General features: G+C 28.0%; 2 protein-coding genes across 2 annotated transcripts; one reads left to right on the top strand and one right to left on the bottom strand.

Moving 5' to 3' along the window:
- Positions 1–1,373: 1,373 nt before the first annotated feature.
- On the bottom strand, positions 1,374–3,004 carry LOC101262486 (transcription factor MYB48). The gene is made up of 3 exons (XM_004251260.5): positions 2,831–3,004; positions 2,500–2,629; positions 1,374–2,113 (listed from the first exon to the last, which is right to left on the bottom strand). The coding sequence occupies exons 1-3, from the start codon at positions 2,946–2,948 to the stop codon at positions 1,708–1,710; spliced, it is 654 nt and encodes a 217-aa protein (XP_004251308.1). The 5' UTR covers positions 2,949–3,004; the 3' UTR covers positions 1,374–1,707.
- Positions 3,005–11,367: 8,363 nt separating this feature from the next.
- LOC101267866 (protein SOSEKI 5) lies at positions 11,368–13,659 on the top strand. The gene is made up of 4 exons (XM_004251408.5): positions 11,368–11,765; positions 11,843–11,912; positions 11,996–12,712; positions 13,152–13,659. The coding sequence occupies exons 1-4, from the start codon at positions 11,561–11,563 to the stop codon at positions 13,324–13,326; spliced, it is 1,167 nt and encodes a 388-aa protein (XP_004251456.2). The 5' UTR covers positions 11,368–11,560; the 3' UTR covers positions 13,327–13,659.
- The last annotated feature ends 309 nt before the right edge of the window (positions 13,660–13,968 follow it).

Below are 13,968 nucleotides of genomic sequence, written 5' to 3'. Positions count from 1 at the left end.
CTTCAGCGTAAATAATTGTAATGGTCTCTTGATATAGTCAGTGTGTATTATATTGATTATACACAAAATATATACTCATTATACACTTTAGTTTTACTAAAATTATTATTGATTATACATTCTGCGATATTTCTAAGCTTAACTTATACTAGTGGGAGTAGTATGACATGGAAATTGACCCAAGGGTACATAAAAGGAGGAGGTAGCCACCACTTTCTTTTCGTTTGATTAAATTTGAGCTCGTGCTCGAAAGTTTCATATTGAACAGGTCTGTTCATTTTTACTATGACTCTTCTACCAGGACCAAGTTGTAGAATTGTTAAGTTCTTGTATCATTATCATAATAAGTTCATAACTTTTAGCAATAAAAATAGTGGCTATTTGGCTCTAAATATTAAGTTATGTCATAAATTATAATATTTTTTTATATGATCAATGTATATATAAAATTATATATTAAAATGTTACTATACAATTTTGAATTTTAAAAGTTAACTGTTACATAAATTAGGAGGAAAAGGATATGCATATATAGTCATAGAACCACTTACCACTTCTAGAAAATTAACAAGAAGCTAATTGAATTCTTCCAACACATTATTCAATTCTATCGTTTGTCCCCTTATTATTTTTTTGAGTAACATCTAAATATGAAATATCACTAACCACTCATGCTTATCACTTTAATAAAAAGTTAATATAGTACTCTTTTTAACTTTTTTTTCATCAATTAAATAAGTGATACTGACACATTGCGTATGATCAAATAGTATTATATAAAATAAAATTAAAAAAATAATAACTATTCAATCACATAATTGAGTGTAGAATAGTACATAACTTTATCATTGTGACCATTTATAATGAATGATGAATACTATATTTGTGTGATAAAGAAAGTAGCTACGTGTTTATGTGGTAACTAAACTATTCCTCTTTGAGTTATTGGTATAAATAATCATAGTCTAATGCACAAAGGTGATTGCAGAATATATTTTCTATCTTTTTAATCATCCAATCATGTCCTTCCGTTTTGCCGTATCAAAATGAAAGTTGTGCTAATGCTAATAGTAGTGGATTACAGAGTTAAAATCACCACTAACTCTAATTGCATCCTAATCAGATCCCCAGTCTTTGGAATCAGGGGCGGAGTTAGTACGTTAATAACAGATTCAACATAATTTAATAATTTTAACAAATAGAAGTGGAATTAAAATTTGAAATTTAATATTTTTACATTGTCGAGTTATAAATTAATAGTTTATATTATATATTTAATGAATTTCTTAAGTCAAATATAAAATTTAAACTAGCATTATTAAATTTGAATGAACATATACATAACATAAACACTAGATAAAAGATATGCTGGATAGCGAAAATATGTCACATTGAAACAAACTTAAAAGTCAAAGAAATTAAATCAAAGCATCATGAAATGGCTACAATAAGAGACTTAATTCCAAAGCACTACTACTAATCCTCTTAAGAGGGGCCTAGCACCTTCTAATCTTTCTTTATTTTTTTCACCACTAATAATATAGTAATATACAAGTTAAAACTTAATATTTTTCTTGTAAAACCTATCACAAACTATAACAATTTTGTTTTTGTTTTTTCTTTTCAAATAAATGAACCTCCTAGCAATTCGTCTTTTCTGGTCCTCAATTTAACCGTTTGATATATGAAATCTGTTGTGTCATGTTCCTATCGAAAGTTATTCCAATCAAAATCTTTCCAAAGTGAGTCTAGGGAATAATCCCATAGGGGTAAAATGGACCCCATAATTGGTTTATTCATTTTTTCTTCATTTTCTTCTAATAATTCAATATCTTTCCAAATTTCATCCATAGAGTAAACTTTCATACTTTTTCCATCTTGTTCTTGATCACTAGATTTCTTTTCTCCTTCAACTTGCAAGAGCTTGAGTCCACCCGTATCGTAGAAGTTTCTTTCATTTTCTTCGTGAGTGATTGAAGAAGAAGAAGAAGAAGATGGAGAAACAGAAGACTTTTTCCTCTGTTCTTGGGCCTTTTTCCTCATATGAGTTCTCCAGTAATTCTTAATTTCGTTATCAGTACGTCCTGGTATTTTTCGGGCAATTCTTGACCATCTAAACACAAAAAATAAAGAAAATAACATCATATATATATATATATTGAAATTAAAGAAAAAAATTGTCAATAAATCTAACCTGAAGTATAACAATGGAAATTAACAATCTTCATGTTTGTTGTTGAATATAACAAAACTTCAACTTAAAATATAACTATGATGCTTGTTGCTAACGGGATCTCCATTCCAAAAGGAAGGAAAATTATAACTAACAATCAAAAGTAAAATGATAAATTAAAAAATAATAATAATAATAATAAAGTATAGTTTGAGACGTGTAAGGATATTAAAATATATTGCATAAACCACGCTAGAGCTCCTCCATATAATATAACATAACAATAAAAAGTACAAATAAATTAAAAAGTGAATATTTTGAATTACCTATTTCCCCATTTGGAGTGAAGTTCAAGAACAAGACGTTCTTCTTGAGGAGTCATTTTCCCATGTTTGAGATCAGGATTCAAATAATTAACCCAACGTAACCTACAACTCTTACCTGTTCTTTTCAACCCTAAAACATAACATAAACACATCACAAACAACTATACATGATTAAAATTAAAAGTAATTAAAGAAGAGATTAGAAACTTAACTGTTATTTGGGATAAAACATAGAGAGACTATTTTTTTGTACTAATATTTATACCTATATACTACGATGTTTTTTTTTTTTTTTATAATTTGTCTCCCGCCAATCACCTTAGTTTCAAACCTGAAACTTTGGCAAGAAAATCCCATCGTCGATCTCCAAATAATTTAACATAAAATAAAAGCTGCACATCTTCTTCTTCTGTCCATGGACCTCTTCTCATTATTTCTTCTTGCACCATCTTTTTTTTTTTTTTCTATTACTAATAATACTTTCTCTTTTTTTATGTGTGGTTCATTTTAAGGCTACTTTGATATTTATACTACGAATAATTGCCATCATAGAGAGTTTTTCTTTTCTTTTTGCCTTGTGGGGTAGGGACAGGCTAATTTAGATTTTAAATGTTTTAATCGTAGATTAATTAGAAAATTATCAAGAATGTCTAAAAAATTTATATTATTATAATTTTGGACTAAATTCACTTTTGTTGTTATACTTTTTATTCAAAAATATCTCTATGGTTACTTAATTAGGTCAAAATTCAAAATTTAAGGGATGGGGGCGGGGAAAATTAAGTATATATTAACCAAAGTTAAAAAAACGAATTTAGAGTTAAAATTTCTAATATACAGACACTGTAATAATTTTAAATTAATTTATAAAAATGAAGTTTAAGATTTAAATATGATGAGTTTAGACTTTTAAGTTGGTGGTTCCATCACTATTTAATGAATAATCCTAAATTTTTGCAGAATATTATAAGAAGCAGCTTTATAGTTTCTTCTTCTTCTTTTTTTAAATCGTACAAATATTTGCTTGGACTACCTTTTATATATCTTTAAATGTATACAATATTTAATTTATGTTCTATTAATCAATAATATATTCATTTTTCTTCAAAATAACAATTTAGTGAGATCAAGGAAATTTCATAGGCTTTTATATATATATATATATATATATATATATATATATATATATATATATATATATATATATATATATTATTTTTTATTCAAAAATATATAAATTGTGAGTCTAATATAACCAAACAAGTGGCTCAACTGTGTGCAGAGTAATGTTGCATATGATGAAAGCCACTAACATGAAAGACCAATATTGGTGATCATAAATGAAGATAAGACAGTCATACGTGGATGTTACTTTCATAAAATATTTGCTCTCAATTTAATATTTAATTTTTCACCGCTGAATAATTATTATTTTCCATTCTATTTTTATTTTTATTTTTAAAAAAATATGACATTTGATAAATATTGAAAAACCTCGTTTAAAATGCAACAATTTCACGTATACAGAAGAAGAAAACTATGATGAAAACATAATAACTAATAAGAGAATTCAATGTACAGGCAAGAACATGCACCACGAAATAATAGTACAAATGATGAAAGATTTAAAAAAAAAATAGATGTACAAGTTAACGGCTAGTACAATTATAAATACTAACAAGCCTTAACACACGAAAGGAAGGTAACACTCCACTATACATCTACTAACATTCTACCTTTGAAATGTGTTATTTACATCCTCTGGTCATATCTTCAATAATTTAAAAATTTCGTAATATTTTGTCTAATCATCTCTGCTTAATACTTTTCAGGCCTACCTCTCACTTTTACATCCTCATTAGGGTGTTTGCGTATCTCCGCTTCAGTTATTCAAATTAAATCATCACAATCTCGTTTCTCTCATCTTGTTCACCTTAGAGGTCACTTCTATCTTACTCCGAATAACCTCATTTCTAATCTTATCGCCCTTAGTATGTCCACACTATCACAACATTCTCATTTTCACAATATGTATCTTTTGAATATGTGAGTTATTCTGCTTCGTTTCAATAATGTCGGTATAACCATCACTCTACATAATTTACATTTAAGTTTTGATATTACCAGTTTATCAAATAAGACTCTGAAGACAGGCCTCAACTTTGTTTACAGTACACTTTTAATACGATGTGTGATATCATCATCGATATCTCCACTTACCTACATACTCGAGGTACTTCAAATTATCTTTCTTGGCGATAGTAAGCCTCACTTCTACGCCTTCATCATGCATGAAATCACTAAATCTGCATTCCAAACACTCCATTTTGTCCTTCTCAATCTAAACCCCTTATCCTCCCGAGTTTGTCTTCACACTTTTGGCATAACATTAACTACGATATATATCTCTTTGATCAATACAATTCCATCCGCAAATAATATACACCAATAAACTTCATCTTAAGTACATCGCATCACTTCATTCATCACTAAAACAAATATTATTCAATACCTCAATTACTTTTAAAAAAAATATTTTTCATGAAAAAGATTTTCCTTTCGATCTAACACACCCTTGGTGAATATCTTTTCTCAAATTGATAAATACCATCGGATAAAGACTAGTTTTTTACAATATCCCTTGACTTCAGCTAAGGCCATTTAGTTACTTAAATGATGAATAGGATCTATAGAAAAATAAAAGGTGAAGGAGTTACTGGTCAATAGAAATACTTTTCTTTTAAAAAATTTGTTTCTCCTTTTAATTATATTTTTTTTGATAATTTTTAATTTTATCTTTTCATATGATATATCTAAAATCACAAAATTAAAGACATTTAGTATTAAATGCATGCATAAAATAACCATCGTTTCCTTACTCATATTTATTTAATATAAAACAAATCAATTTTCCAACAAAAAATATTGTACATTGTGATCCCCCTCGTTCACCCATGTATTTCTAATTTTTGTACTACAGTCTACAGATGATAAATTAATGGTTTTACATAATTAATGTGGATATAATTTATTTTCGAATCAAACAATTTGTTGATCATATAATTTTATAGCCATGTAAATATCATGTCATATATACTCTAAGTTACATATTTTATAAAAAAAGAAAAAGAAAAAAAAGAACAAGAATAAAAGAAATCAAAGGAGTAATAATTTCAAGAAGGAAAAAAAAAGGTACTCCTTAAACCTCTTTTTTTTTAAAACAAAAACTTTTTGGTATGAGAAACCAAACATGATTACGTTACAACACATAATGTTAAAAATCAATATGATAAGAAATATATAAAAATGGAATATGGCATCATGTAATTAGGGATGGACCTAGTAATCTACATGTATGACAGTATACTATATCATTAAATTTATCAAAAAATATATTTAAATGCTAAATTTAAAAACTAATTAGTATTAATAAAAATTATTATTATAAAATTCAAAATCCATAAAATTAAAATTCTAACGAAAACCCAATAAATGAATCACACATTATTTAGCTAGCTAGTCAATTAAAAAAGAGCTTAATACATTTTCACTTTTAAATTTATAAATTTTATTTATACATTTAAATTATAGTATACTTCAATTGATTACTTGAACATATATATAATATAAATTATCTTTATTAGATATTTACTTTAGATTTAAATTTGAAAAAACTTGTGTGTTTATTTCTCAAATACATATTACATAAATGAATTAACCACTAATTTTTTTGAATTACAATATCTTTATAGATCAGTTAATTGACTTTTTAAGGGAAGCGAGACTGAGATGTTCAGGCATGCACCAATTAGGAAGTGTGAGGGGTTGACTATAGTAAGTTATAAGAAAGGTAGAGATGAGTCAAATAAAAACTGAGGGAGGTAATTAATTATGATATGACATATCTTTAATTTATTAAGGACATAACTCTATATAGAAAGATTTAGAAATTGAGGTTAAGGTAGAAAAGTAGTAGGTAATCAAATATTTGTATAGTCTTTATGTGGGGGAGACATGGGGTCAATCTTCTCTTCTCTTCTCATCTTCTCCTTTGTTAGTAGTATTCGTGTTGTTTTTATTACTCTTTTTTATATAGAAAGTCTATCAAAAATAATTTTTCTATCTTTACAAAAATAAAAAAAAATTTATATATATCATACATCTTCCATAAATTTAATTTATGAGAGTTACATATTATATTGCTGTTTTCGTAATTCAGAGCATGTATAAGGAATTGTTAGGCAACAATAGTCAAGAATTTATATATGGTTAGTTCCACATGGCACAACAAAACTGGGGTATATAGAGTCAAATGGACACTAAAATTGAAAGAGGGGAGGTATAATTTTAATGGATGGGATAAAAGATGATAAGATATTAAATTCTTAAAATAACATGATAAAATATTGTCATTTAACCTTCTCTAAAGAATTAAGTGGCCAGGAATATTTATAGTAATTTAAGTGACTTATTTTATTGTTGAATGTTGATGTTACATATTTAGTGTTGATGTCACGTCTATGCACTAACATATAGTATAGTGTAAGTGGTCTAGTGGGTAAGAGTTGTTTTTATCTAAGTAGTAAACTGAAAGATCCCAATTCTTTCTTCTATTTAATTTAGTGTTCCCAATTTATTTTTAAATTTCGATTAAATTTAAATACATAATATTATAAAATTTATTTGAAAGTAGCGCTATTAATAAAATTTTCTTTATATCTAAAGTTGAAATTCAAAACCCTTTTTAATTTAATATGAAACGATCTCATAACTGTCCACAAACTCATGTTTGATAAAGATCCCATTTCCTTGGTTGGTAGGGTATACATATTACTAGAAGTTTTTAATGATTGATTAAGATTGTTGCTAAGTGATTTGGTTTTCTGATTATATGAATGTTTTATCAATATTTCTTTTCCCTTTCACATTGGAATCATTATATATGACTACTATAGCTTGATTAGTATCATAATTATAAATTTATATATAGTGTATCAACTTTTTATATCACCATTGGGGATTTCTAAGGGTTGGCTCATAATTTAATATGCATTTTTTAGTAAAGCAATGGAAGTTAAATCGAATAGGAAAATAACAATATATAAACCTAAATAACTATATATCCAATTGCTCAATTTTAAGTAGCCAATATATACATGTATATAATCAACATGTTATCTATGGATATGTTGATCAGGAGCTCAGATTTAAAAAATAGTAAAAAAATAATAATTAAAAAAAGCAAACAATAAATCAGATTGATTTGAATTTTATGAATTCTAAACTTTAATAATTAATTTAAAAAATAACAATTATGTTTTAAATTTAATATATACATATTTAGTGAACATCGCTATAATATTACAAATATACTATTGAAATAAACTTTACTAGATTCAATGAAATCAGCATGCGATCTACTATCTCCGTCCTAAAGTCTAATAACTTTATCAAACTATTCGAATGTGTTTGTTTATGTCTTCCAAAAGGAATTCGAGAGTGGATTAAAGAAAAAAACTCTTTTTGAAGGAATTAGACAAATAATTTGAGCTAAAAATTAAGGCTCAATATCTATCTAAAATGACTCCTCAATTTGGTAAACATTTGAATAAGCTTTATTGTAGGAAAAACAATATATTTCTATCATATCTATTAAATTTATTATATATATATTTTTTTAAAATAATGTTCTCTCCTCCCACTTCTCCTTTTTTCTCCACTCTTTCTGATTGATGTGGATGGTACTTAGAAGCAATCGACGAGTATACATATACTTATATACGTTTACATTGATGAATGTATAAATACATATTTTGATATCAGATACATATATTTGTTAATTGTAATTTATATATATATATATATATATATATATATATATATATATATATATGAATTTGTAAAATAACAATATAAAGGACATGAATAATAGAAAGTATCTTAGACACACTTAAATATAATTATCTAGGATAAATTACACATAATTATCCTTATACGTTGTTACCTAGCAATTATTTCAACCTATAGTTAGCCCCAATAATAATGTGTTTGAGTTTAAAAAAAACAGCAGATCCATATCCAAATCTAAAAGGATTTAATAAAAAAGCCTTTTTCCACCGATACCTTAACAATTAATCATATAGAAAAATTTATCGTTTTTAGCTGCAATTTAAAGCACACAAAAGATACAAATATTTTATCAATTTTTTTTTTAAATTGTCTTTTTGGGACAGAATTTCCATACACAGCATCATCAATATAAGAAGATAATGATAAAAACAATTAATTCTTCCTTTTATCTTTGTTTGAATATGATAACAATTAATTGTTCCTTTTTGTAATGGATTAGGCTTATGAATTAGGATAATCGTCTTATCGAAGTTGCCATTCTTTGGTGTCATCCATCACATATTGTGTATGCTTATCATTTTCAACCTTCTCAATTTGCATTACACATTTAAATTTCGTTATTTAAATAAATATTATATTTTTTTCAATAAATTTTATTTAAATATATTTTTATGATTTGATATCACGAAAGTCAAAGTTTTGCTAGCTATTAGATACTTCTATCTCAAATTTTGGACACTTTCATGCTTGTGTTCTCAAACAGCAACTACATAACACAAAATATATCACCTTCTTTAATAATATACATCTCATCAATCGAAATAGATACAAAGTTTTATAGTTTATGAACGATAATTTGTACAATCAAACAAATTTACATATTTTTAAGTTATATAATGAACGCTTAAAAATACATCAAATAACTTTTTTAAAAATTTTAATGTAAAATATTTTATAATATATTTAAATATTCAATTATAACATGTCAGATCGATGCATGAATGTGTTGATATTTGAGTTGAGAAACACAAAAATGGAAGAAACAATATATAGGGCACGTTGCTGCATACTTTGGAAATGGGAAATATAGAACATCTGGAAGATAGATATATCCCATGTGAATATTGGTCCTTGAATTACTCCCTAATTTGGACCTTTTTGCTTATCAAACACATGCACTTCCTCGTTATGAATTACAATGATGATGATTCACACATGTATTTAATATAAAGTTTTTTTAAAAAAAAAGATTTATAATGAAAATGATACTTCGTAAGACCCATACCTAAAATATTTGGAATTTTGTTGATAACAAGATGGTGTACTTTCCAATACAGAGAGATATGTTCCTTTTACCCTAGGGATGAAAGGTCACTACTCAAGATTTATTAAATGTTTAACTAATTGACAAATAGTTCCAATTTTGCAAACATATTTTTATGTTTAGATTGAATTAGCAATAAGAATTTTAGAACAAACAATTGGTCCTTACAAATACATCGATAGACCAGATGAACATATAATACACATACCACAACCAAATGAATACGATCCTGCTATTAACAAAGGTGGAACCAAATTTTTTAGTTTATAACTTCTAAGTTATGATTATATTAGTGTATTATATTTAACAAATAAATATCTCTCTCTCTATATATATATATAATAAAGTATTGATTTACAATAAACATTAATTGTGTTTTATTTACATAAAAATAAAGTCAAAAGTCATACAAAGTATACACTAAATATACATTATGATACATGAAAAAACTAAATAGCACTTATACATGAGTAATTATATATACACTATTACATTATGATTTACCCAAAAAGCTAAATATAATATAACTATACATGAAGTATATATTGATCATTCAACTCTGATCAACTCAAAATCTCCTCTAAATAGTCTTTTTAAAATTTATGCTATAAAATAAGTCATAATTATTTGTGGATCTATAAATCAACTCATTAAAAGTAAAATAAACATTTTAAAGTTAAATTGTTACTAGATATAAATATATCATTTTTCTTTAAGACTAATTAAATAAAGAGCATAATATGACACGTAAATTAAAACAAACGGACATAAAGTATATTACTAATTTTAATACGAAAATTTCCAAACATTTGGGCCAAGTAAGTTACTTTATTTAATTACTTCAGAGAAAAATTTTAGTAACATAATAATCATGGCAGGATTTAGTCAATGTTTGGTGAAGTATTACAAAAGTGTTAAGTCAACTCTTTTTGAATTAATTTGAATTCACTCCGACAAGAATCAATAAGAATTCAAACAAACTAAATGTTATAAAAATCAAACTGCTTAATTCAAAAATACTTTATGTATCTAAATTGAACTAGAAATTCAGAGTAGATATAAATCATAAAATTAAATCAAAATTTAAACTTTGATATTTGATATATATTTTTAATTATAATGAAATTATCAAACTCTAACTTTAAAAATATCGAACTAAAATCATAAAGAGAGGTTAAAGAAAATGGCGAGAGAAACATAATCAGAAATCCAAAAAAAATGTAAATAATTGTTGAAATTCTACTTTCCCCTCCCTCTTTTTGTTATACTTGCCATCCTTATTAAAAATAAATATTCTAAAATAATTATTATTCTAAAAAATAAGTATAATTACACTTTTACCCTAGATCATAAATATAAAAAGATACAACTGACATAATTATTAAATTAAAAGAAATAATAAATAGAATAATATATTCGAATTATGACAAGAAAAATAGATTGAAAAAGAAATAAGATATGAAAAAATAATTAATTTAATTATACAAATATTCCTATCATATTTACTAATTCTCCTATATATATATTTTTTTTATATGTTGTCTCTTTAATAATGAACAATTTCATACTAGATTTTAACTTATTTTTTTACTAGATACATTACACTCCCATATAAAAAAATTTAATCACCCACCCCCTGTAAATAAATAAATTGAGATGAATTAAAATCAAGAAAATAATTAATAGTAGAAGACGAGTGAAATGAAATTTGTCATGTAGTTGTTGTCTGCCGCATCCTATTTTGAAATCTCTGCTCCCTCCCTCTGTTTCACTAAATTAAATCCCCCGGCATTCACTTTTCAATCAACGATTCATTCTCACAAGCACATTCCCTCTCTCTATACACACACTCACACTCTCATCTTCTTCTAGTTACTATAAAAACCTATGGCGACATTTGTTAGAGCAAAGGACCAAAAATGGAAAGATAGAGAAACTAGTAACAAAGTTTGGATTGAAAATCAAAATCATAAGCTCAAATCGGAACGCAAAGTGCCTGTTGTTTATTATCTCACTAGAAATGGACAACTTGAACATCCTCATTTCATGGAAGTTACACTTTCTTCCCCTGACGAAGGACTTTATCTTAGAGGTACACATACATACTTAATTTGCCAGAATAATTAATTGATGGAATTTTCACCATTGACTTGTCATTGTCATTCTCAGATGTCATCAACCGCTTGAATTTTCTCAGGGGAAAAGGCATCGCTTCCCTCTATTCCTGGTCTGCCAAAAGGTCAATTACTTCTTCTTTTTGTTAACTATGTGATATTAGTTAGCATTCATAAATGGGAAGTCGTGCTTTTCTCTGCAATGCAGAAGCTACAGAAATGGATTTGTGTGGCACGATTTGGCGGACCATGATTTTATATATCCAGCACACGGCCAAGAGTACGTTCTCAAAGGATCACAACTTGTTGAGGGTGCAACAACGCTGACATCTAAAAATCAGGTGCCGGAAGTGAGAAAACTCCCGGCTGTATCACGGCGGCGCAACCAGTCCTGGTGCTCTGCCGACTTCCACGAATACAGAGTCTACAAAGCAGAGTCGTCCAGTAACGAATACTCCGGCAAAGCCGGCGCTGATGCGTCAACTCAGACAGACGATCGCCGTCGCCGGCGAAGAGAAATTGGAATTGGTGAAGAGGAAGAAGAAGAAGTTAGCATTTCACCTCCGCCGTCTGATTCAAGTCCGGAAACACTTGAAACGTTGATGAAAGCCGATGGTAAGGTAATCGTACGTCCAGAAACAGATGAATCGAATGGAAAGAGCAGAGGATCTTCTTCCGTGTTGATGCAATTATTATGGTGTGGGTCAATGTCGTTCAAGGACTGTGGGCCCGGCGGTTACGGAAAAGATCATGGGCTTTCCCATTACAAATCGAGGGTGCCACGTGGACCGGTGGCAGAGATCAGTAGGAGGGTGGAGCATCAGGGAATCACAAAGCTAGAAGAGTACTTGAGCGGAAGCTTAATAGAGACAAACAAGGACGAATATCCAGCTCTGAAAAGATCTTCATCATGGAATGCAGATGGGTGAGTATTATTTTTATGATCATACTTTGCTTCCTGTCAATCACGACTAATACTTATTAACAAAAATTAGCTGCAAATCAAGTTGATATAGCACTACACGTCTATATACTAGCTTACATAAAGGGCAATTCAACAGTGATGGGTCGCAGTATATTTTGTCCTGTTTTCATGATTGAAAAGTACAATTTCCTCTTGTAACTTTAGTATAGGCCAATGTCACAGTCAAATTGCCTTTACCTAATTAATTGATCAACATTAATAACTGCTGCATAAATCAAACGAACCTCCGTATTCTCTAGGTATTACTACTAGTCGTTGCTGCATTTTGTTTTGTATCCACTGTGCTATCTTTATCAAAAGCACTACGAACGTATCATATATAGACTCCACTTGTATTGGAAATAAATTAAACTATGCTGGGGTTGTTTTTGGTTTGCAGGAGTGCAAAATTGGAAATAAGGGAGAAGGAGATAGAACGGGTGAGAGCAAAATGCATTCCAACAAGGCCAAAGAATCAATCCAGCAGAAAGGAATTAGGAAGCAGCATTCACTTGTCTAGTAGTAGCAGTACCCAACAGGGTAGCAAAAGGCTAGTGCTTCCACCCCAACTCTAGATGTAGTACTAGTTTAAGGATGATCAGAACCATTATTCACCCAAACAATCTCCATCGTATGTTGTAAATACAATGGAATTAACCTAGAAATTTCATCTGCCAAATCACTTGAAGTTTAATATAATTTTGATAATCTATTATGACTAGCTAATTCGTCAAAATATGGAAAGCGAGACTGAGATGATCTGGAAATGTGAAGTGATTAGTCAGGACATGACACAATTTCAATTTACGGACGACATAATCTTAGAATAAAGCGTTTGTCAAGTAGTTGAGAGTTATATGGTTTATCATTCCACCCTAGTGTTATTTGAGAGTTTCCCTATTTTACTATTTTGCATTTGTCTCGACTTCTTTATTCTTATTATTTTCTTTTCACAAACTTTTTTGTAATGCCAAGGGAAATTTTTTTTACACACACATGAGCTCAAAGAAAAGACATTTGGCAGCTGAGACCTTATTTTGCCTTAAACATTATATATATGACTTGGTCAAATTTCTTGATATTATGTTGACCTTTTCTACCATCTAGAAGTTATAAAAGAAAAAACTACTTTTCTACATAGCCTCAGCATCGATTAGAAGAAGACCTATGAGTTGTTTAATCTGGAAAAAAAAGAGTTGTGTTGACCTTTAGCTCCT

The sequence above is a fragment of the Solanum lycopersicum genome, chromosome 11, assembly GCF_036512215.1.
Source record: "Solanum lycopersicum chromosome 11, SLM_r2.1".
Lineage (NCBI taxonomy): Eukaryota > Viridiplantae > Streptophyta > Magnoliopsida > Solanales > Solanaceae > Solanum > Solanum lycopersicum.
The sequence above is the reverse complement of the archived record's forward strand: the minus strand, read 5'-3'. Positions and strand labels throughout refer to the sequence as shown.